At 41.4% G+C, this 25,516-nt stretch overlaps 1 protein-coding gene across 5 annotated transcripts in view; it reads left to right on the top strand.

Annotated features, from left to right (window-relative positions):
- Positions 1–25,516, top strand: part of ABCA5 (ATP binding cassette subfamily A member 5) — a 44,840-nt gene continuing 19,324 nt past the window's right edge. Inside the window, exons 1-17 of one of the 5 annotated variants that reach the window (XM_064395167.1) lie at positions 1–112; positions 3,352–3,494; positions 4,983–5,098; positions 9,419–9,623; positions 12,925–13,083; positions 14,215–14,312; positions 15,940–16,169; positions 17,292–17,433; positions 18,261–18,449; positions 18,695–18,842; positions 20,233–20,401; positions 21,411–21,469; positions 21,916–22,026; positions 23,128–23,303; positions 23,668–23,787; positions 24,546–24,684; positions 24,802–24,892. In XM_064395167.1, coding sequence (XP_064251237.1) covers positions 4,994–5,098; positions 9,419–9,623; positions 12,925–13,083; positions 14,215–14,312; positions 15,940–16,169; positions 17,292–17,433; positions 18,261–18,449; positions 18,695–18,842; positions 20,233–20,401; positions 21,411–21,469; positions 21,916–22,026; positions 23,128–23,303; positions 23,668–23,787; positions 24,546–24,684; positions 24,802–24,892 — 2,141 coding nt within the window. In that variant the 5' untranslated portion in view covers positions 1–112; positions 3,352–3,494; positions 4,983–4,993. Of the gene's footprint in view, positions 113–3,351; positions 3,495–4,982; positions 5,099–9,418; positions 9,624–10,065; positions 10,115–10,497; positions 10,512–12,924; positions 13,084–14,214; positions 14,313–14,626; positions 14,650–15,939; positions 16,170–17,291; positions 17,434–18,260; positions 18,450–18,694; positions 18,843–20,232; positions 20,402–21,410; positions 21,470–21,915; positions 22,027–23,127; positions 23,304–23,667; positions 23,788–24,545; positions 24,685–24,801; positions 24,893–25,516 lie in introns of those variants that run through there. The other 4 variants (XM_064395166.1, XM_064395168.1, XM_064395169.1 and 1 more) reach the window with 4 other exon arrangements.

Raw genomic sequence — 25,516 nt, forward strand, 5'->3', positions numbered from 1 at the left:
AAGGGGAAGGAGCGGGGAGGAAGAGGAGGAGTTGGGCTGCACCTGGTGCGCGTCATTACTCGCGGGTGCCGATGGTTGGGGCAGCCGAGCCGGCGGGGCTGCGCGCAGAACGGTGAGAAAACCGCATTTCCAGGGCTCTAGAGCGGGGGAAAGGGAGATGTGGAAAGCACGAGTGTCCTCCCTGTGAGACACGCGGGGTACCCGCGGCTGGGGCGCGGTGGGGATGCGGGAGGATGCTGGGGATGCTCAGGAGATGCTCAGGGATGCAGGGGGATGCTCAGGGGTGCTGGAGATGCTCAGGAATGCTCAGGGATGCGGGAGGATGCTCAGGGATGCGGGAGGATGCGCGGGGTGCTGGAGATGCTCAGGGATGCGGGAGGATGCGCGGGGTGCTGGAGATGCTCAGAGGATGCTCAGGGATGCTGGGGGATGCTCAGGGATGCAGGGGATGATCAGAGGATGCTCAGGGATGTTAAGGGATGCTGGAGATACTCAGGGATGCAGGAGGATGCTCGGGGATGCTCAGGAATGCTGGGGATGCTCAGGGATGCTGCGGGACTCTCGGTGATGCTCAGGGATGCAGGGGAACGCTCAGAGGATGCTCAGGGATGCAGAGGATGCTCAGGGTTGCTGGGGACGCTCAGAGGATGCTCAGGGATGCAGGAGGATGTTGCGGGAGCCGTGCGGGGACAGCCCGACCCGGCTGTGCTCCGTGTCATTCCTTGTCCCCGCAAGGAAACAGGGATGAGTCTGGAAGGAAGGGATTTGCAGCCCTGAGCAGGGCAGGGGTTCCCCTTAGGGGCTGGTAAGGGAGAAAATTCACCCCATTTTTTTATTTGCCACATAACGCATTTGTGTTATTCCATGTTGTTACAGTCACAAGTTCAGTAATGTAAAGAGCACAGCAGAGTTTTGCTTGGGGACCACCTCGGCTGCCGGCTTGTAGCAGCAAGATCAATAATCCCATTTTCTTGCCTTTCCATGGGGTTGTTCACTGATGAGTTGGTTTTGCCTCAAGCCACAGCTCATTTAGCTGTGGCTGACACCCCTCTTGTTTGTTTTTTTTTTGGGTTTGGGGTTTTTTTTTGCTTGAGAGACAAGGCAAGCGTGCTGTGCAGCGCTAAGTCACCATGTGACCTTTAAAGCCTGCTGTCAGGTTGGTGCCTGGGGAAGGGAGGGGAGGCTTCCCGAGGATCAGCTGAGCATTATTGAAGAAGCACTGGCATCTCTGATGGGGAATTAAAGCCCAAACCCAGCCAGTCCCTTGAGATGGCTTTGATTGAGATGCCCACAAGCGTTCCTGTGTCACCCGCTTCCCACAGCAGCACAAATCACAGGGCAGTGCCTGAACTGAGCAGGATCTCACAGGCTGACATTATCTTCATTTTGTCTGCTATTAATCAATTAAAATGCCTTGGCAGCTTTTTCTGCTCTTCCTCTGTCTTCCTTTCTTTCATCTGGAGTTTCAAAGAGGGTTTTGGTTGGTTTTTTTTTCTCCCCCAAATATAATTTTTCACCCTTCAAGTGATGTTTCTTCAGTGTCCTTCATCGTTCTGTAGCCTACGTGGAGGTGGCAGGTGTAATATGAAAAATTAATTAACATTCTTCAAATGACCCTTCCTCCAACCTGGCTGACGTAAATGAAAGCATGGCAGAGTTCCAGTGGAGATGTGGGAGTATTTTGGGTTTTAGAAGTGGATAGAAAATAATTAGAGAAAAACAGTATCTGGCACTGATGACTGAATCTTGTTAAATAATCTTTGCCACTTTGGGGGTTTGATTAAAACATTATTCATTAATAATAATATTATAATTAATAAAATAATTATAATTTAATTAAAATATTGTGGCTGAGGGAAGGGGTTGCTGGGTTAGACCCCTTTGTTGAGGAGAGACCTTGATGGAGTTTTATTCCTGGGAGTGCTCTTGGAATGTGCAAACAGTGGCACTTGCAGGGCATGCTGTGAGCCCAGGGAGAAGCACAATGATTTTCATGACCTGTAAGCAAGAACTGCTGCTTTTGATTATTTTTCAAACACTCTGCTGTCACTAGGAAAGGTTTTTTGCCTGAAAATATCCAGAGGAGTTGTGCTCATTTTTCCTGCAGGGCTTGGTTACTATCCTAGCTCGGTGTTGAAGCATTTTGTAGTTGGATTTTTTTTTTTTTAAGCAAAGTATTTTTACATTTTTAATTTTTGAAGTAGTCTCAGTGTGAGGGCAGCACTCCAGGCTGGAGGTGGGATTCCTTCCCAGAAATTCTCTTGTAGTGATTGTATCCTACATCCCTTGTGGGGTCACTGCTCCATGGAGGACCCCAGAGCCAGCCTGGGAGTGGGAATTTGGTTCCTTTTAACCCCGTTTTCCCTCTTCTCACCCCTCCCATGCTCAGGCAGGCTCTGTGTATAAAATATTTGTGTATTTATAGTGGTGTTGACATCTGAAGAACTTCCTGTGTCCCGTTCCTGAGGTGCTGTCTGTGCTCCAAAAAAAGATTTCCCCGTTAAAATCCAGCCAGGGGAGGAAGTTTGAGCCATGTGGTGTCTGACAGATAACTCAGAACCCCGGGCTCTGCACAGGCACCACCAACATCAGCCTGCTTCTGGAAGGAGTGCTGGGAGCTGGAAAGCTGGAATATGGATAAATTCCACATTCTCCACTCTGTTTTGGCTGAAGGATTGAACTGATTACTCAGTTTCTTTTTGGAGTCCTGGCTGCTGAGAACTGGAGACTCTCTGTGCTGCCAGGCACTGACCCCCAGGAGAACACTGCACTGACCTGAGGCCCTGGAGAAGCTTCCAAAATGGAATGATGGAACTGGGATTGTGGGTGTGGAGTTTGGATTAAAGTGTGTAATATCACAGGGTGGAAAACTCAGAGTTTAAGGGTTTAGAATACAGTAATAGATATAAAGCAAGATGGAGGTTTTAGGGCAGAGGCTGCTCCTTCTTCTTTACCTTCTTCTCTATGGGTTTGGGTGGTTTTGTGTAATTGGATAAAAAACCACATTGCAGGGCCTGAGTGTTTGGTTGTTGGGTTAAAAGTGAAAATAATTTAGGTGCAATTTCTTAATTGGACAGTTTATCTTTAAAAGGCCTTGTAGAGATAGATAGTTATAGCCATTTTGTGTCTTGTTAGTGAAATACTGCAGAACTCACCCCTTGCGAGACTGTAAGATAGATGAGAAATAATAAACATCTGAGTCTGAACACAAAATACCATTCGAGAGCCTCAATCCTGACCTTGCCAGAGGCAGAAGAGAAAAACCCAGCAGTTTTTCACTGCTATTGCTGGAGGTGAGGTGTGTGGCACCTGTCCCCTCTGAGCAGCTCCTGTTCTTGTTCACCCTCCCAGGTGAAATGTCCCAACGTTCCCAGCTGAGGAGGCAGAGGGAGATGGAGATTGAGCCCTGACTGCCAACCCCAGGCAGCAAAAAGGGTGGCAAAACCCAGGAGAGAGGAACCCTTGCAGCCCCCCAACCCTCCATCCCTCCCCAGGTACGTGCAGGCATTGCCTGGAAGAACATTTCCCGTTTCATTCCATTTATTAATTTCATTTCTTTTTCCTGTCCCAAGGCCACGTGCAGCACTGCTGGCTGGGGTGGTGAAGAGGTTAAAGAGGCTGAAGGAGGAGTGAGTGGTGCTGGCTGTGCTCCAGCAGGGAAGGGGGTTACTCACACCCAATTGCACAGCTCGCCCCGGGGCAGCTGGCTGCTGTCCCTGCTCTGCCTGCCTCTGCTCCTGCCAGCAGCCCGGAGTTGTGCTCCACTAAAGTGGTTGGGATTGGGATCCACGGGGGGAAAGATGGAAAAAAGCCTGGCTGAAGTCAGGGCTAGTGAGCTGGGCTAGAGCTGGTCCTGCCCTGGGGGGAGGGTGGCTCCAAGGCATCCTGGGGCAGCTTCAGCCCAAATTCATGGATGGATCCCTAATTGCTGTCATTCCCAGTTTCTCTCATTCCCAGTTTCTCCCATTCCCAATTCCCAGTTTCTCTCATTCCCAGTTTCTCTCATTCCCAGTTTCTCCCATTCCCAATTCCCAGTTTCTCCCATTCCCAATTCCCAGTCTCTCCCATTACCAGTTTCTCTCATTCCCAGTTTCTCTCATTCCCATTTCTCTTATTCCCAGTTGCCAGTGTCTCTCATTCCCAGTTCCCAGTCTCTCCCATTCCCAGTCTCTCCCATTCCCAGTCTCCCCCATTCCCAGTCTCTCCCGTTCCCAGTTTCTCTCATTCCCATTTATCTTATTCCCAGTTGCCAGTGTCTCTCATTCCCAATTCACAGTTTCTCTCATTCCCAGTTTTTCCCATTCCCAATTTTTCCTATTCCCAAATTCTCTCTTTCCCAGTTTCTCTCATTCCCAGTTGTCAATCTCTCTCATCCCTCATCTCTCCCATTCCCAACTCCCAGTTTCTCCCATTCCCGATTCCTCTCATTCCTAGTTTCTCTCATTTCCAGTTTCTCTCTTTCCCAATCTCTCCCATTCCCAGTTCCCAGTTTCTCTCATTCCCAATTTCTCCCATTCCTAATTCCCAGTTTCTCCCATTCCCAGTTTCTCCCATTCCTAATTCCCAGTCTCTCCCGTTCCCAGTTTCTCTCATTCCCAGTTTCTCCCATTCCCAATTTCTCCCAGTCTCTCCCCATTCCCAGTTTCTCCCATACCCAATTCCCAGTTTCTCCCATTCCCAATTCCCAGTCTCTCCCCTTCCCAGTCTCTCCCCTTCCCAGTTTCTCCCATTCCCAGTTTCTCCCATTCCCAATTCCCAGTCTCTCCCATTCCCAGTTTCTCCCATTCCCAATTCCCAGTCTCTCCCATTCCCAGTTTCTCTGTGACATGGACCAGAAAACACTCAAACATGAAGAACTGAAAGTGAAACCTCTCTGTGACAATCCCAAAACAAAACGCGCTGAACGCTGCAACTGCCCGGCCTCAGCTTGGGAAATTATTTTGTCATTTAATAAAAAATCTGTATTTTTTTTCTCCTTCAAGCAGCCCTGAAAATGGCCCCGGGTGCCCCGAGAGAAGCAGGGGTGTGGAGGCAAACCCGAGCTCTGCTCTTCAAGAACTGTCTGATCAAGTGCAGGACCAAGAAGAGCAGCGTCCAGGTGAGGGCTAAACAATCCCAAACCACAGCAAAACAATTTAATTTTTAAAATAAAAATAAAGAAAGAAATAAAGCCCATGAGGCTTTATGGTCTGCTCTCAATTTTGGGGTGAAATATTCCTTTTTAGAAGGAGTTTTGTCATCCTTTGTTTAAAAAATATTCTAATATGTAAGGCTTCACATAAAAACTGAATATTAAATTATATCTATTTATTTATATATATATATACTATATATTCATCACTTGGGGTTTAAAGAACTCCCAAACCACAGCAAAAATGTTTTATTTAAAATAAAAATAAATAAAGAAATTAAGCCCATGAGGCTTTGTAGCCTGATCTGAATTTTGGGGTGAAATAGGCTTTTTTAGAAGAAGTTTTGTGAATCCTTGTTTAAAAAATATTGTTAAGTGTAAGCCTTTAGATAAAAACTCTGAATATTAAATATTATCTATTTATTGATATATATATATATATATATATTATATATTCACCACATGGAACTTAAATAACTCCCAAATCATAGCAGAAAAGTTTTATTTTAAACTCCATGAGACTTCATGGTCTGCTCTGTATTTTGGGGTGAAATAGGCTTTTTTAGAAGGAGTTTTGTCAGCCTTTGTTAAAAAATATTCTAATGGGTAAGGCTTTATCTAGATAAAACCCTTGAATATTAAATTTAATATATATATATAAATATATAAATTTGTAAATATATATATATTTATAATTATGCATATTGTATGGCATAGTAATTGTATATAATAGCATATTACAATCATATATTATATTAATATATATTACATAATTATATTATTAATAGGTAATATATTGTATATAATAAATACAATTATCTATTTAATAAATATACAATTACATTACAATTAAATATACAATTAAATAAATAATTTAATATTTAACAGATACAATTTTTTTTAATAAATATGCAATTATGTTATAAATATAATACTATAATTCTATATATTTATAAATATATACTTATACAATATATATTATGTAATAATATTGTATTATTGTATGATATTTGTATTACATTTATTATATAGAAATATTATATTTATTATATATTTATAAATATATATATTTTAAATAGTATATTAATTAATATTTTAGTTAATTATATTAACTAGTATATACTATGTATTAGCAAGTCATAAATATTCTAATTATGTTTAAATACTATATCAATTAATGCATTAGTAAATTATATTAGTATAGTCTTTAGTATTATATATATGCTTTAGTACTTATTATACATATTAATCATATCAAATGTAGATATTTAAATATATATTCTATAATATATTGTAATATATGAAATATATAGTATATAAATATGTATGTAATATATATATTTTTATATATATATATATAAAATATATATATTTAAATATATATATTTAAATATCCTTGAATATTTCCAGCTCAGTGCCCTTTCAGAGCTTCCACAGCTGTGACCACGCCGAGAAGTGAGCTCAGGCCTCCCCAAAAGATTTATTTCTATTTATAAAAAAATATTTATGTCTCTTTTTTGAAAGATTTCTTTCTCTTTTCTCTGGGTGTGGAGGCTTGGATGGTTTCAGATGAATTTTGAGGAAGAGGAGACCTTGCAGAGCTTGGCTGGGCTCCTTCGGTGGCTCCCAGCTTTTGTTTTGAGCAGGAAATAGTATGAGGTTTTTTGAAATATTCCATTTTTTTGGTGCACACGGTGCTTTTCTCACTATTTTTCCTGTTCTGCTGATCCTGATGAATATATAATGATTTTTTTTGGCCCTTTCAAACATTGGATTTTGAAATATTCCATTTTTTTGGTGGACAAGGTGCTTTTCCCTCTGTTTTTCCTGTTCTGGCTGATCCTGATGAGTACACAATGAAATTTTTCACTCTTTGAAATACTGAATTTTGAAATATTCCATATTTGTTGGTACAGGAGCTGCTTTTCCCACTATTTTTCCTGTTTTGCTGATCCTGATGAGTACTTAATGAGTTTTTTGAACTTTTGAAGCACTGAATTTTAATATATTCCATATTTCTTTAATGCAGAAGGTGTTTTCCCAAAGTTTCTCCTGTTCTGGCTCATCCTGATGAGTATATAATGATTTCTTTTTGACCCTAGAGATACTTAATTTTAAAATATTCAATTTTTTTGGGGCAGAAGTTGCTTTTCCCACTATTTTTCCTGTTCTGGCTGATCCTGATGAGTATATAATGAATTTTTTGACCCTTTCAGATACTGAATTTTAAAATATTTCATTTTTTCCATCCAGGACATGCTTTCCCTGTGGTTTCTCTTGTTCTGGCTGATCCTGACGAGTTTATAATGAATTTTTTTGACCTTTTGAGATATGGAATTATAAAATATTCCAATTTTTTTTGCCCAGGAGGTGCTTTTCCCCCTGTTTTTCCTCTTCTGGCTGATCCTGATGAGCACGATGCACCCTCACAGGAAATATGATGAAGTTTTTTAATATGCCATATTTTTTGGTGCTTTTCCCTCTGTTTTTCCATTCTGGCTGATCCTCATGGGTACATAAAGAGCTTTTTTGACCCTTTCAGATATTTAATTTTGAAATAGTTCCATTTTTTTTGTCCAAGAGCTTGTGGTTTCTCCTGTTCTGGCTGATCCTGATGAGCATGATGCACCCTCACAGGAAATAGGATGAATTTTTTTGAAATATTCCAATTTTTGGTGCAGGAAGTGCTTTTCCCTCTGTTTTTCCATTCTGGCAGGTCCTGAGGAGTATATAATGAATATTTTGGAACCTTTGAAACACTGAATTTTGAAATATTCCGTATTTGAAATACTTTTTTTTTTTTTTTTGATGCACAAGGTGCTTTTCCCACTGTTTTTCCCATTCTGGCTGATCATAATGAGCCTATAATGAATTTTTTTGACCATTTGAGATACAGAAATTATGAAATATTCCTTTTTTTTGATGCAGGAGCTGCTTTTCCCTCTGTTTTTCCTTTTCTGGCTGGTCCTGATGAGTACATAATGACCTTTTTTCAGTATTTGAAATACCAAATTTTAAAATATTCCAATTTTTTTTGCCCAGGAAGTGCTTTTCCCCCTGTTTTTCCTCTTCTGGCTGATCCTGATGAGCATGATGCACCCTCACAGGAAATATGAGGTTTTTTAAAATATTCTCTTTTTTTTGGTGCAGGAAGTGTTTTTCTCCTATTTTTCCTGTTTTGGCTGATCCTGATGAGTGCATAAGGAGTTTTTTGAACCTTTGAAACACTGAATTTTGAAATAGTTCATATTTGAAATATTCCTCTTTTTTTTGTTTGTTTGGTTTTTTTTTGTTGTTGTTTTTGGTTTTTTTTGTTTTGTTTTGTGCAGAAGGTGCTTTACTCAGTGGTTTTCCCGTTCTGGCTTATCCTAAGGAGTATATATAATTAATATATAATTTATATATCTACATTAATATAATTAATTTTTTTGACCCTTTGAAATACTGCATTATTAAATATTCAATTATTTTGGTGCAGGAGGTGCTTTCCCCTCTGTTTTTCTATTTCTTGTTGACCCCAATGAGCATACAATGAATTTTTTTTACCCTTTGAAATACTGAATTTTGAAATATTTATCTTTTTTTCCATCCAGGAGATGCTTTCCCTGTGGTTTCTCTTGTTCTGGCTGACCCAGATGAATACACACTGATATTTTTTCAACATTTGAGATACTGAATTATAAAATATTCCATTTTTTTTTTTGCCCAGGAGGTGCTTTTCCCCCTGTTTTTCCTCTTCTGGCTGATCCTGATGAGCATGATGCACCCTCACAGGAAATATGAGGTTTTTTAAAATATTCGTTTTTTTTTTGGTGCAGGAAGTGTTTTTCTCCCATTTTTCCTGTTTTGGCTGATCCTGATGAGTCCATAATGAGTTTTTTGAACCTTTGAAACACTGAATTCTGAAATAGTTCATATTTGAAATATTCCTTTTTTATGGTGCAGAGGCTGCTTTTCTCAGTGTTACTCCCATTCTGGCTTATCCTAATGAGTATATAATTAATTTTTTTGACCCTTTGAAATACTGCATTATTAAATATTCAATTATTTTGGTGCAGGAGGTGCTTTTCCTTCTGTTTTTCTATTTCTTGTTGATCCTAATGAGCATATAATGAATTTTTTTGACCCTTTGAAATACTGAATTTTGAAATATTTAATTTTTTTCCATCCAGGAGATGCTTTCCCTGTGGTTTCACTTGTTCTGGCTGGCTCAGATGAATACACACTGATATTTTTTCAACATTTGAGATACTGAATTATAAAATATTCCATTTTTTTTTTGCCCAGGAGGTGCTTTTCCCCCTGTTTTTCCTCTTCTGGCTGATCCTGATGAGCATGATGCACCCTCACAGGAAATACGACGAGGTGCCCAACACGGACCTGGGCCCCCTGGACCCCTCGGTGCTGCTGAATTTTGTCATCGGCTACACCCCCCCCACGGCCCTGGCCCGGGAAATCATGAAGAAAGTGGCTTTTGACAACTTTGAGGATGGTACTCACGCCTGAAATCTTATTTTTTTCCCTTCCTATCTCATGCCGTGACTTGTGTTTGAAGGGGGAGGTGCTGTTAATAGGAGAACAAAAAATCTGAATTTCTCAGAGGAGGGCATGTGGAGGTGTTGTGGTTTTTTGTTGATTTTTAAGGGTTTTTATTATTAGTTTTGGTTTATTTTTCTGGGTTTATGCGGGTTTTTGGATGGGTTTAGGGTTTTTTCCTTGGTAATAGGGTTTTTTGGTTGGGTTTTGCTGGTTTTTGTGTTAGTTTTTTTGTTTATTTTTTTGTTTGTTTGTTTTAAGGGGGGTTTTTTGGTTGTTTTATGGGTTTTTTTTACTGGTTTGGTGGCTTTTTGCTGATTTTGGTGGGGTTTTTTTGTTGAAGATTTTTTTTTGCTGGTTTTAGAGGGTTTTTTGCTCATTTTGGGCCCCCCAGAGCCCTGGCTCGGGAAATCATGAAGAAAGTGCCTTTTGACAACTTTGAGGATGGTACTCACACCTGAAATCTTATTTTTTTCCCCTCCTATCTCATGCTGTGACTTGTGTTTGAAGGGGGAGGTCAGTGGTGCTGTTATAGGAAAAATTCTTTATATTTCACAGCAGGGAATGTGAAGGTGTTGTGGTTTGTTGTTGATTTTTAAGGGTTTTTGTTGTTAGTTTTGGTTTATTTTTCTGGGTTTATGTGGATTTTTGGATGGGTTTAGGGTTTTTTTCTTGGTAATAGGGTTTTTTTGCTGGTTTGGTGGCTTTTTGCTGATTTTGGGTTGGTTTTTTTTGTTGGTTTTAAGATTTGTTTGCTGGTTTTAGGGTTCTTTTTGCTCGTTCTGGGCCCTCCACAGCCCAGGCTCAGGAATTCATGAAGTGGTTTTTGACAACTTTGAGGATGGTATTCACACCTGAAATCTTTTTTTTTTCCCTCCCTATCTCATGCTGGAATTTGTTTTTGAAGGGGGAGGTCGGTGGTGCTGTTATAGGAAAAATCTGAATTTTTCACAGGAGGGAATGTGAAGGTGTTGGAGTTTTTTGTTGGTTTTGGGGTTTTAATGTTGGGTTTATGGGTTTTTTGTTAGTTTGGGGGATTTTTTCTTGGTTTTAGAGGTTTTTTATTAGTTTTCCGGGGATTTTAGCTGGTTTGGGTTTTTTTGGGCTGGTTTTTTGCTTCTTTTGTTGGTTTTGTGAGGTTTTGTGTTGGTTTTGGAGGTTATTTTGTTGGGTTTGGGGATTTTTTTCTGGTTTTCGTTTTTTTTTCCTGGCATTAAATATTCTGGCACTGCCATTTCAAAGTGATTCCCATTCCTGAGGCAGCCACAAAAAAAAAATCAGCTCTGGGGCTGATTGGTGCCTCCCCTGTGACATCCTGGGGTAACCTCAGGGAAATTTTGGTTATTTTCCATTCTGGTGTCACTATCAAAACAATTTTTTAAATTTATTTCAATTCCTGATTCTCCTTAACACTTTTTCTTTTGAAAAATTAAAACAAAACTTTTTCTTTCAAAAGCAATATTAATTTTCTTCTTTTCCTGTTTTCATTTTTTATTTTGGTTTTGGGTTTTTTTCCCTGTTTGGGTTTTCCTCCCCTCTTTGGTTTTTCCTGGATTTTTTTCTTATTTTGTTTTCTGCATATTTGTTTGGTTTTTCCCACTTACTGGGGATTTTTTCCCATTTGTTTGGGTTTTATCCTTGTTTGTTTTTCCTGTTTCTATTTATTTTTTTTCTTTGTTTGTCGTTTTTTCCCCATTTGTTTCCGTTTCTTTCTCATTTGTTTGGGTTTTTCTCATTTATTTGAACTTTTTTCCACTTGTATGTTTTTCTTGTCATTTGTTTGGGGTTTCCCCCTTATGTTTGTATTTTTTTCCCATTTGTGTGGGTTTTCCTGGTTTTTCTCTTTTTTTTTTTAGTTTTTTTTCCCCCAACACTTTCCTGCAGACCTCACCCACAACAAAAACTTACTTCTCCAAACCTGCTCTGTTTCTTTTTTTTCATTTGGGATTTTTGATTTATTTCTTTAAGTTTTTTATCCTTCAAAATTACAGCCCCACATCTGCATCTTCCTCAGCTCCTCTTTTCCCATCCCCTGCTGAAACCAGTGACAAAACCCCCACATTTTGATGGATTTCTCCATCTTCCCCACCCATCTGCCTTTCGTGGGAAATTCTGGGGATAAACTGGGGCAGCCAGCAAAGGATTGAGGCACAGAAACTCTGGGAGCAGCAAAACATGGGGCAAAAAGGGAGAAATTCCAGGATAAATTTGGAGTATTCCCCCTGCGGTGCTGAGCTGAGCTCCTGCAGTGTCTGTTCAGGGGAATATTCCCTCCCTGTGGCAAAAATAAATATTTATATCAAAGAATCATGGAATGGTTTGGGTGGGAAGGGGCTCCAAACCCCAATAAGTCATTAATGATTTTTATGTGTATTTTTTCACTTCTTTAAAGTGCTGCATGTTTTTATTCCAGGCTGTGGCAGGGAATAAATAAAAAATTATTATATTATATTATATTATATTATATTATATTATATTATATTATATTATATTATATTATATTATATTATATTATATTATATTATATTATATTATATTATATTATATTATATTATATTTTTAATATTTAATATATTCACTATAACTTTATATTTGCATTTATATTTCAATTTATAGTATATTTATATTTTAACTATATTATATTTTTATATTTTATATTTATATTATACTTTTATATATTATACTATATTATATAATGATATTATATTTTTTTTCTATTATACTCTATTCTATTATACTGTATTAGATATTTAATATTTAATATTATTATATATTTAATATTCAACATATTTACTATAATTTTATATTTGTATTATATTTATAGTGTATTTAGATTTTTACTATATAGTTGTATTTTATATTTATATTATAATTTCTTATATTATATTATATTATATTATATTATATTATATTATATTATATTATATTCGATTATACTGTATTATACCTTTAATATTTAATATATTTACTAAAATTTTATATTTGTATTTATATTTTTATTTATATTTATAGTGTGTTTATATTTTTACTATATTATATTTGTATTATAATTTTATATATTCTGTTCTATTCTATTGTACTCTAGTCTGTTATACTCTATTATGTATTTAATATTTAATGTATTTATTATCATTTTAAATTTGTATTTATATTTATAGTGTATTTCTATGTTTATATTTTATATTTTATATTAGAAATGGTTTTGGTTTTTGTTTGTTTATTTGGGTTTTTTTGTATTTACATTTTAATCCTGCCAGGCCTCATCACGGAGGAGTACCTGAGTGAGGAGGAGCTGGAAGAGGCGAGTTTCTTCAAGCCCTCCAACTTTGTGGGGGTGGTGTTCAAGGACTCCATGTCCTACCAGCTGCGCTTCCGCGACTCCATCGCCATGTCCTCCGTCTACACGGAGTCCCGAGGTAGAGCTGCAGGGCAGTCAGCTCAAAACCCTCCCACGTTTGCATTTTTGGGGTTTTCCTGCCTTGGTGTAGCGGCTGTGGGGGTTGTTGGTGCTGTTGTCAGGGAGTGGGGCAGCTGTAACTCAGTTTTTTGGGGTTTTAACATGGAATTGTGGCATGGAAGGGCTTCTGAGGATGATTATTCCCTATTTAATAGTAAATCCAAATAGTAATTACTATCTAGAGGTAAATCTGCAATGGAATAAGCTGCAAAATCATCCCATATTTTCATTTTTGGGGTTTTTCTGGCTTGGTGTAGCGTTTGTGGGGGTTGTTGGTGCTGTTATCAGGGAGTGGAGCAGCTGTAACTCAATTTTTTGGGGTTTTAACATGGTGTGGCCTGGCTTGGAAGGGCTCCTGAAGATGATTATTCTCTATTTAATAGCAAATCAAGATAGCAATAGGAATCCAGAGATAAACCTGCAGGGGAATAAACTGCAAAATCATCCCACATTTTCATTTTTTGGGCTTTTTCGGCTTGGTGTTTTATATATTGTTTTGTGGGGGTTGTTGGTGCTGTTATCAGGGAGTGGAGCAGCTGTAACTCAATTTTTTTGGATTTTAACATGGAATTGTGGCATGGAAGGGCTCCTGAAGATAATTATTCTCTGTTTAATAGTAAATCCACATAGTAATATTAATTACTACCTGGAGGTAAATCTGCAAAGGAATAAGCTGGAAAATCATCCCATGTTTTCATTTTTTGGGTTTTTTCTGGCCTGATGTTGTGTTTGTGAGGGTTGTTGGTGCTGTTATCAGGGAGTGGAGCAGCTGTAACTCAATTTTTTGGGTTTTAACATGGTGTGGCCTGGCTTGGAAGGGCTCCTGAAGATGCTGATTCCCTATTTAATAGCAAATCAAGATAGCAGTAGGAATCCAGAGAGAAACCTGCAGGGGAATAAGCTGCAAAATCATCCCACATTTTCATTTTTTAGGCTTTTTTGTCTTGGTGTTTTATATATTGTTTTGTGGGGGTTGTTGGTGCTATTACCAGGGAGTGGGGCAGCTGTAACTGAATTTTTTTGGGATTTCAACGTGGAATTGTGGCGTGGAAGGGCTCCTGAAGATGATTTCTCCCTGTTTTCCCTGCAGCCACGTGCTCCAGCCTGCGGGAGAGCTGCGAGTCAGTGACCTACTGGAGCTCGGGCTTCACGGCCCTGCAGGCCTGCATTGATGCTGCCATCATCCAGGTGAGAAACCCCCCAAAATCCCACCAAATCCCATCAAATCCCATCAAACAGGGCTGGGAACAGCAACCCTGAGAGGAGCCACTGAGGGAGCTGGGGGTGCTCACCTGGAGAAAAGGAGACTCAGGGCTGCCCTCCTCACCCTGCCCAGCTCCTGAAAGGTGCCTGTGCTCAGCTGGGGCTGGGCTCTGTCTGCAGCAGCACTGACACAACCAGAGCACACAGCCTGCAGCTGCACCAAGGGAAATACAGGCTGGATAGCAGGAAAAAGTGTTTTACAGAAAGGGGGATAAAGTTCTGGAATGGCTGCCTGGGGAGGTGGTGCAGTCCCCATCCCTGGGTGTGTTTAACAAAGCCTGGATGTGGCACTGGGGGCCAGGGTTTGGCTGAGGGGTTGGGGCTGGGTTGGACTCAATGATCTTGAAGGTCTCTTCCAGCCTGGTCATTCTGGGAATTCTGTGAAAATCCCACAAAATCCCATTCAATCCCATCCTCACCCCAAGGAAGGGCAGATCCAGGGGCTGCTTAATCTGCCTGTCAACCCTGGGAGATGATGTGTCAGATCCCAGCTGGGATCTGATGAGAAGGCAGAAGTTTTGGGGTGCGTTTGGCCATACTTTGTCCAGACTGTTTTGTCCAGGTACCACTGGGGAAATCCCATAAAATCCCATCCTCACCCCAGAAAAGGGCACATCCAGGGGCTGCCTGAGCTTCTTAATCTGCCTGTCAGTCCTGGGAGATGATGTGTCTCAAATCTCAGCTGGGATCTGATGAGAATTCAGAAGTTTTGGGGTGGGTTTAGCTGTAGTTTGTCCAGGACTATTTTGTCCAGGTACCACTGGGAAAATCCCATCAAATCCCACAAAATTCCATCCTTACCCCAAGAAAGGGCATATCCAGGGGCTGCCTGCTAATCCTTAATCAATCTGTTAATCCTGGGAGATGATGTGTCTCAAATCTCAGCTGGCATCTGATGAGAAGGTGGAAGTTTCCCAGTGGATTTGGCCATGTTTTGTCCAGGTACCACTGGGAAAATCCCACAAAATCCCATTAAATCCCACCCTCATCCCAAGAAAGGACAGATCCAGGTGCTGCCCAGGCTTCTTAATCTGCCTGGAGATGCTGTGTCTCAAATCTCTGCTGGGATCTGATGAGAAGGCAGAAGTTTTGGGGTGGGTTTGGCAATGTTTTGTCCAGGACTGTTTTGTCCAGGATTTCCCCAATGCTGTTGTGTTGGATTATGAGGATTTTTGTCTCCATTTGCATCCCAGAGGTGCTGAATATCCAGCACATCCCTCCTCAGAACACAAATTCTCACTCCAAAATGCCATTCCAAGCAGGGGCTGTAGAATTTACCTTATTTTGCTGCCACTATTGCTCAGCAATTTTTCCCAATTTCCCTCCCCTCACCCTGCTCATGGTGGCAGCAAATTCCATCTTCTTACATGTCAGAAATTCCACATTTCCTCATTTTATTCCCAGGCATTCAGGTGTTTTCCAGTCTTGCTTTTGGCCTGGAATTTGGGTCAGGAAGGTTTTGGCCTCTCCAGATCTCCCCCTGCCAACAAGAGTGGAGTGGTTGAAAAATCAGGAAAAATATCAAAATAACTTTTCCTCCTCTTCCTTCCAGCTGAAGACAAATCATTCTGTTTGGGAACAGCTGGATCTGACCAGAGCCATGGTTATGGGAGAGGCTGCAGTGGTGGAAATTGATAATTTCCCTCGTGCAATCATTTTAATTTACCTGGTGATTGCATTCTCCCCCTTTGGGTATTATTTGGCAATTCACATCGTGGCAGAAAAGGAGAGGAAGCTGAAGGAGTTCTTGAAAATTTTGGGACTCCATGACACTGCCTTCTGGTATGTGAGTGTTTGGTATAACCTGCTCCTTATAAAATAATAAAAAAAAAGAAAATATATGTAAATAAATATTTTAAAATATATTTCTACTTAACCTCTTCCATCCCACCCTCCAGTTCTTAAATTTTTTAGTCTTTAAGTGAAAGCAATCAAAAATTAAAATATTCTCTACAATCAAATAGAGACACAGTACCATGAAAATATGAATATTTTAATAAGTAATCCTGCTGCATTTATTCATGTAAAGCTACACCAGATTAGAGGGATTAAACCTCATTAAGTGTGAGGTTTTATGGAGGTTTTTAAGCATTTTTGGCTCACTACCTCCTTTCCTAGAAGCTCAACAGGTAACCTGCAGCCTGGCACATAATTAAATTAATCCAACTCTGTAATTTGAACGTGCCAGAGCAGTCTCAGCAACAGGTTTCCAGTTGTTTCCTCACCCTGATGAAAATTGGCCTGGGCAATAGAATATTTCATTTTTCTCTCAAATGATGTGTTAATTTGAAGTCATTGGTAGCTGAGGGGTTAAAAACTGGTTTTGCTTTGCTCTTTCTGGCAGGGTTTTCACACCTGCACTGAAACAGCCACCTGGGGTGGTTGGAATGGTTTTTTTGTAGTTGTTTCAGAGGAAATGTGTCATTTTTTGCTACCTGGACACAATCCACCCCTGTTTGCTGAGGTCAGAGTTGCTCCCAGACTCACAGCTCTGTTTTTCAACAGAGCAGGATTTTATTACCCTGCCCAGCAGCCTGTATTAAATTTTAAACAGAATTCCTTGAATTATTGAAACCTACGACTCTGTTACCCTCTTTTGCCTATACCAGGAAATTAATGATGCAAAAAATAAAGGTGAATCACCTGACTGTGCATCTTTAGCTGCCCTGGGTCTCACTGTGTGCTGAGAACAGCCCCAGGATTTTCACATCAGCTCTTTTATTCAGGTTCTGTGTACAAACAGCTCTTTTATTCAGGTTTTATTGCACACTTCCCTTCAGCGCAGTGAGACATAGAGTTAGAAATTAACTTGAGGTAGAAGTCTGTGTGGAATATTAAAGAGTGCTGGGTTTTGCTGTTTGTGTGGCTGGGGATTCATTAATTTTTCTGGTTTTTTCTCCCTAGGCTGTCCTGGGTGCTGCTCTACGTGAGCCTGATTTTTGTCATGTCCATCCTGATGGCTGTGATTGCCACGGCCTCGTCCCTGTTCCCCCAGAGCAGTGCCTTTGTCATATTCCTCCTTTTCTTCCTCTATGGAGTCTCCTCTGTGAGTATTCCTGGTCCTGAGCAACCCAGCCACCCCATCCCTGGCGCTTGGATTCTTTTATTCCCTTCCCACCTGATTTTTCCCTCTGCCAAAATATTTGTTGTTTCTGTAGGGTTGAGCAGTGCTGGGAATCTGAGCTGTCCCAGCCCTTCCTGGGGTTTTCTCCTGTTTTCAGAATTTTCTCCTGGTTTTAGGATGTTGTACAGGTGTCACCCATCACCATGAAAAATGCTTTTCCCTCCTGAAATATCTGAGTTTATAATCATCAGGTTTTGAGTTTTAAACCCTCCACAGAATGATTATTTAGTCCAGATCCTCCTCAAAACATTTCCTGTTACTACAGTTTAATGCTAAGAACTTATTAAACAGTGAATGATAAAAAATACATGATAAATATATTTATGTATCCAGTTACTTGCCTGAGTTGATAAGAGGAACAGTTGGAGTCGATCTTGAAAAACTTCTCCAGCTGAAAATTATTCCATGAATCTGTGCTGTAGTGACTATACCAGGAAAATTCTATTATAAATTATATGATTGTCAGAGGCAGCCATGGTATTTTCCCTTAGTTTTTCTACACAATTTCTACATTATTATTATTATTACTATGGTATTTTCCCTTAGTTTTTTCACACAATTTCTATATTACTATTATTATTACTACTATTACTGTTACTATTATTACTACTACTATGGTATTTTCCCTTAGTTTTCCCCCACAATTTCTGTATTATCACTATTATCACTATTATTATATTATATTATTATTATTACTACTATTATTTTTACTACAGTGCTTTCCTCTCTGTTTTTCCCTCTGCCCTCAGGTTTTCTTTGCCCTGATGCTGACCCCTCTGTTCAAGAAGTCCAAGCACGTGGGGATAGTGGAGTTCCTGGCAACTCTGGTTTTTGGCTTTGTGGGCCTCAACATCGTCCTGCTGGAGGATTTCCCCAAATCCTTCGTGTGGATCCTCAGCCCTTTGTGTCAGTGCAGCTTCTTGATTGGTGTTGCACAGGTAAATCCCCACCTGCCCTTGATAGGGGTTTAAAATAGATATTTTATTTTTAATTTTAAAAATATGCTTTTATTTTCATAGCAGTTTAATATCCAGCACCGTAAAGGAGCTGTTATTCTTTGTGTCCATTGTGATCTCAGTCACTTTCTCATTATTTTTGGGGGTTTTTGCCAAGTTTTTTGCCATGTTTTGGGGTTTTTTTTGCACTGTTTTGCCTTTTTGGTGTGTGACATCTCTCCCTGCAGGTCATGCACCTGGAGGATTATGAGGATGGGGCAACGTTTGCAAACATCAATGCTGGTCCTTACCCTCTCTGTATCTCTCTGATTCTCCTGGTGCTGGACAGCATCTTTTACCTGCTTGTAGCTGTCTACCTTGACCAGGTGATCCCAGGTAGGTTCCTGACAGATGCTGGGCACTGGGAGGATCATCCTGAAATCCTGAGCCCCCCAGGCTGGTGCCATCTCCTCCTAACCCTAACCTTGACCCTAACCCTAACCTTAACCCTAAATTCTCTGGAGAAAGGAGGTGATGCTCTTTCCACATTGAATTTTGCACTTCTGGCTGAAATAATTTATATTTTGTTAAAGCTGTGAGGTGTGAGGAGGGGTTTTGGCCTGGTCTTATAAAGCTTAATTTTCCCCTCTTTCTAGAAGAAAAACTTCCTCCCTGAGTTAACTACAACCTCAGCCTTTCCAATTTCCTCTTGGAGGGCTGGAAATCAAAGACTGCTCTGCCTCTTCCAGATCTCTCCCTGAAGAAGTTGAGCCTAAAACACAGAATAAAGTTGTTAATCTTGGGATTAAGAGCTGGTTAAGCTCCTCAGCTCTGTTCACTTCCAGCCCCTCTCTTTTCTCCCTGCCACTTTTAAGTCACTGCTCATTCAGCCCTGGGGATTTCTCTGGGATAGAAGGAGGTTTGCACATTTATCTAAATACTCAGCAAAAGTGGAGCCTGCCAGCAGTGGGGATGGGGAATCGTGGCTTAAAGGGAAATTCGGCTGATGGAATTCCTCAGGAGCAGGTGTGGGTTGGCTATGGCAGGAGCTCAAAGCCCAGAGCTGAGGTTTATATCATATTATAATATAATATACAATATTTGTGGTTGCTGCTGGATGCCCAAAGCTGAGGAATAAAATTAATATAATCTAATAACTATATAATAATACAATATAATACTATATATTTTATATTATGTGATATTTCATATATGATAAGATATAATGTGATACAATATGATATAATATAATGTGATATGATATAATGTGATATGATATAATGTGATATGATTAATATAATATAATATAATGTAATATAATATAATATGTAATGATATATAAAAGATTTATTATAAATAGAATACATTTATATTTAAATATATAATTTAATTATAGTTTAAATGTATATATTATATATATTAATTTTAAAATATATATTACATAATATAATAATACAATACTATATAATATATTATATTATGTGATATGATATGATGCATAATATGATATGATATGATATACTATGTTTATAATATACATAAATATATTTAATATAGATAGAAATAATAAATACATAAGTAAAATATATAAATATTATATAATATATTTATAATGTATATATTTGTATTTGTAATATATAATTACGTAATATAATAATACAATACTATATGATATGTAATATTACGTGATATATTATATTGTATTATATTATATTACATTATACTATATTATATATATATATATTTGTGGCTGCTGCTCAGGAGTTGCCTTCTGTCCTGTCCCCAGGGGAGTTTGGCCTGCGCCGCACGCCCTTTTTCTTCATGAAACCCTCCTTTTGGTCAAAGCACAGGAAGAACTACAAGGAGCTCTACGAGAGCAGCATCAACGGCAGCTTGAGCTTCAGCGAGATTGTGGAGCCTGTGCCTTCAGAATTCCAGGGCAAGGAAGCCATCAGGTAGAGCCCCTGCCTGCCGGGGGGTTCCAGTGCTGCACAGCCCCTCCTGGCTCTGCGCGGCTGGGGCTCACACTGCCCATGGACTGCAGAGCCCTGCTCACAGCAGCCCCCATGCTCAGGGCTCTGGAGCCAAGGATAAATCACCTAAGGAGAGGGCTTTGTTGTTGTAATCTTAGACATGGATGAGATACACGCTGATTTGTTAAGTAGTGAAAGGTATTTTTATTATCAGGAGTCAGGAGTCAGGAGTCCAGTTTTAATGCTGATGTTCCCCTGAGAACATGGTGGCTGTTGTTGCATTATTCACCCACCCAGGACTCTTCCCACATCATCCCTCCACCAGCATTTTCACTGTCTTGCCATCTTTCCATGTTTATTTGCTTTCATTCTCATTCCCTTCCCCATTACTCACCCTCCATAATCCACTCACCATCCTCATTTTCAGGGTGATGAGGCCTCCAAAATCCGTCCTGGATTTGATACCTCCGGATAAACTGGCTGTTCTTTTCATTTGGAAAAACAGCTGGGCTGGAAGGAAGGATTTTACCTCTCTTGAAAAGAGAAATATCTGTTTTCTTTTACCTGATTTTGACCAAGAGCTGTCAGGAATCACATCTTTGGAGTCCGTTCTGCTGTCTCCTCTTTTCCATGCTGTGTTTGTGGAGTCTCCTGTTGCTTTGTGCCACTGCTGGGGAGTAGCTGTTCCCTTTCCTAGCTTGGGAAGCCTCTAGAGCATTGCTCCACCATGTGAAATAGACTCAGATTTGAAATAATTCAATTTATCATCACAGAAAATACCTTAGGAGGTGACCAGGAGAAGCTTTATGATGCTAGGGTGGAGATGGGCAAAGTTTTGGGAGAGCCTGTCCTGTCTCTTGACTTGCCTCAATGAGTTTTTAACACATCTGGTGCCACTTTGGTCTGGTTGGCTTGTTGTAATTGTTGTTGAGTGTTGATGACTGAAAGTGCCATGTAAAGGTGCTGAAATAGTTCATGTGTCTTCTTTCAGAATCAGCTGTGTTCAGAAAACATTCATGAAAAAGGGGGAAACCGTGGAGGCTCTCAGAAGTAAGAACATTTCAGCTTTTTAGCTGCTGGTGGGATGCACAGGGGCAGTGGCTGAGTTGCTGAGTGATTTTTGGGTTTCAGTTCAGGCTGGTTTTGGTTTCTTTTGGAGGGGTGGGGCCCTGGAGCACCAATGCCAGACGTGCTTGTTTGTGTCCTCGGTCACACAGTGGTGTCTAAACCAAAAATGAGCCCTTCATCCCTAAGGAAAGCCTGCTGGCATCACCCCAATTCCCACTGCCCATGTAGTGATGTCATCTCCCCTCCCTGATGCTGTCACCTCCCTTCCCTGGGTGGCTTTGAGACGTGGCCACCCCACAGTGGCTGTGGCACCATGTCCTGTCCCCAGACAGAGCGTGAATGTGAGCATTGGGATTGAGCCTGGGCCAGGAGCTGGCTCAGGGGCCAGGACCCACCCTGAGCCCTCCTGTCGCTGTGCCCTGGAGCAGATTTGTCCTTTGACATCTACGAGGGGCAGATCACAGCGCTGCTGGGCCACAGCGGCACGGGGAAGACGACGCTGATGAACATCCTCTGCGGGCTGTGCCCTCCCACGGACGGTGAGTGCAGCCCTGGGGCTGCCCTGCTGCACAGCCAGGCCTCACAACACGGGGGTGGTTCTGGTTATGCACCAGAATTTCTTTGGGTAAAGTCTGAAAGAGCAATTCCTGTCCAGGCAGGGCTGTAAAACCCCCTCTGCTGATTGCTGCTTCCAGTGCAGAGTTTCCAGCTGTCCAGGTGTCTGCTAAGGAGGGCGAGAGCCTTCCTTGAAACAGAAAATGCAAACCCCCCCCCTCCAAATTATAATTCTGAAATTAAGGGACTCTCAGGCAAAGATATGGGAGTAGGAATAACAGTTCTTTATTAGGAAAATTAAAAATACAAATGCAGTAGTACAAAAAAAAAAGAAAACAAACCACTGACAGATCAGAAGAGGAGCTGACTCCTGTGTGTCAGGGTGGTGGCACAGTCCCATCCCATGGGGGCTCAGCCCTCCTGCAGTGCCAGCTGTGCTTCTGCTGGAGCAGGGATCCTGCACAAGGGGGGAGTTTTCCTCTGCAGCTCCAGGGCTGCTGGAGATGGGCCTGCTCTTCCTCTGGGAATGCAGGGCAGGAGAAAGCTGCTCCTCTGGGAATGCAGGGCAGGGGAAAGCTGCTCCTCTGGGAATGCAGGGCAGGGGAAAGCTGCTCCTCTGGGAATGCAGGGCAGGGGAAAGCTGCTCCTCTGGGAATGCAGGGCAGGAGAAAGCTGCTCCTCTGGGAATGCAGGGGGGCAAAGGCTGCTGTGCTGTTCCAGGCTCAGATTGTATCCAGGTAGGAATGCTTGGCTCCTGCCCTGGGTGGAGCATCTCCCCATGGGATGATGGAATTTGATCAGCCAGGCAGGGACACTCACTGGCCACGAACAGCAGATAATTAATAATTAATGCCCATGAACAGCAGAGATCTGCTGGAGGGAGGACTGGCTGTGAAGAGATAAAGGAACCTGCCCCATGAAGAGCAGAGAACTGCCCCAGCTCTGACAGATGGCAAATAGAACACATACCCCAGCCACACCTCTCAACCCGAGACACCAGCCCATGGCAGGGGGTTGGAGTGAGCTGAGCTTTAAGGCCCACTCCAGCCCAAGCCCTTGCATGATTTTGTGTTCATTTCCTCTAGGGTTTGTGTCAGTCTATGGGCACAGGGTGTCTGAGATCGACGAGATGCTGGAGGTGCGGCAGATCGCGGGCGTGTGCCCCCAGGCCGACATCCACTTCGACATCTTAACTGTGGAGGAGAACCTCTCCATCTTCGCTGCCATCAAGGGCATCCCTCAGAACGATTTGATACAAGAGGTAACTCACCTGGCCACAGGTGTTGTCTTACATCTATGCTTTTAACCTGTAGATTAAAATATCCTTGCAGGGTTTTCCTTTTGGAGGGAAATATTCCTGTGTGGTTCAGTGGACAAAGAGGTACAGGCAGATATTTAGACAAGGATAAACCTTCAATTTTTCCTAAGATTAAAATGCCAATGAAATGTTTTAAATCTGGCATTTAGGTCCAGTTATAGACACCATTAAACTTTGTGTGCAAGTCAGATACAGAACACACTGGGAACCAGCAGCAGTTAATTTGAATGTAAATTGTTAACAGTCTGGTTTAAAAAAATTATAGGTGGTTTTTTTCAAACAAAAATGTATTTCTTGTGTTTTCAAGGTGCAGAAGGTGTTGCTGGATTTGGAGATGCAGCCCATCAGGGACAATCAAGCCAAAAAATTAAGTGGGGGGCAGAAGAGGAGGCTGTCAGTGGGAGTTGCTGTTCTTGGGAACCCCAAGGTGAGAGGGATGGAATTATTCTCAGCTCAGTGTTGCTGATCCCTGAAGGCTTGGTCTCTCTTGTCAAAAGCAACTAATGTGCAAAATGCAGAAATTTTTCCTTTGAGCACTTTTTTTTCTTCATTTATGGTTTAATTACAATCATTTCAATCTCTCAGCCTTTGTGCTTGAGGCTCAGGTAATGGCATCAGCCTTGGGTTTGATCTCTTTGGAAAATACATAGTGTGGCAATTTTTGTGTTTAATTTCTGGCAGGTAGCATTTATCCCCCAGCAGTGAAATTGTTGGATGCTTTCCTTCCAAATCCAGGAAGCTGGAAGCAGGAGCAGAACCAGAGAGATCTTTTGTGTTGCAGCTCTGTAATTTCTGGCCTGTGGGGATGGGGACTGCTTTGAGATCTGTGGTTAAAAATGGTGTGTGTGACACTTCCTGGGGGTTTCAAAGCAGGTGTGTGCATTTAACCACCCCTCAGTAGAAAGAGTGAATCCATGGCTAAGTTGTGATTGTACTACATAATTCTACTGGAAGCAGAATACAGCAGGCTGTGGCATTAATTTATCACAGGATTTTTCCATTTGTCATGAGGGAGATGAATGTATTCAAAGCACAATGACAAAAGCTGCCTTGTTAGTCTGGGCTGTTTCCTATTTTGCAGGAATTAACTGGCTGGTTTCAAACAAACCCCTCTGGGTGTGCTGGGGAGGGATTACTGAGCTCGGGGGCCGTGGCTTTGAGCAGCCCTGGTGGTTTTGCCCCCAGGTTTTGCTGCTGGACGAGCCCACGGCAGGGATGGATCCCTGCTCCCGCCACATCGTCTGGAACCTGCTGAGGAGCAGGAAAGCCAACCGTGTGACTGTGTTCAGCACCCACTTCATGGACGAGGCTGACATCCTGGCTGGTGAGCCCTGCCCCAGCCCAGCTTCAGCCCCCAGCCCTGGGCTACCATTGGTGTGCAACCCAGAGCGGGGTTTGGGGGGAAATTGTCCATGTTGTGCTTCCTGACTTTCCGTTCCAGATCGTAAAGCTGTGATTTCCCAAGGGATGCTGAAATGCCTCGGCTCTTCTCTCTTCCTCAAGAGCAAGTGGGGCATTGGCTACCGCCTCAGGTAATTCTGTGCCCAGTTTTGTGCCTCTTAGATGCCATCGTGCATCTCTTTTTTTACTGTTTTCTGTTGGAATCTCTGAGAAAGCACTCCTCAGAAAGATCCTTTTATCCTTGAATTGATGCCTTGGGAAGGCTGAGCTGGAACAGAGGCTGGACAGAGTTACAGAATAAAGCAGGGATTGATTCAAAGGATCTCCTCCATGGATCCACCTGGGGCAGCACCAGAGCCCAGCCAGGGCTGCACCCAAGATGAACCCAAATGGTCCCAAAATGCACGAGCGCTGCCGGGGTCTCTCCCTGGGATCAGCTCTGCTCCATGTGCACATTGCAGTTCAGTGTCCAGTTCCAGCTGCAGCCCATCCAGTCCCATCCTGCTTGTTTTTCTCTCTGCAGCCCACGGGGTTTGTGCTCCTGGGCTGAGATTTGGATCATTTGTCCTTGGTGCCCAGCTGGAGCAGGAATTGTTTTGTCTCCCTGCTGTGCACAGAGCTCACCATCCCATAATATGAATCTCAGAACTACACACTAAGGCAGCACAGAATCTGAAACATAGAAAAGCTGAATCAGAATGGTACAACTGAACGTTTGGTGCAGTGTCAGGAGCAGGCCAAGCTCTAAACCCCAG

Source organism: Passer domesticus, chromosome 20 (assembly GCF_036417665.1).
Source record: "Passer domesticus isolate bPasDom1 chromosome 20, bPasDom1.hap1, whole genome shotgun sequence".
NCBI lineage: Eukaryota > Metazoa > Chordata > Aves > Passeriformes > Passeridae > Passer > Passer domesticus.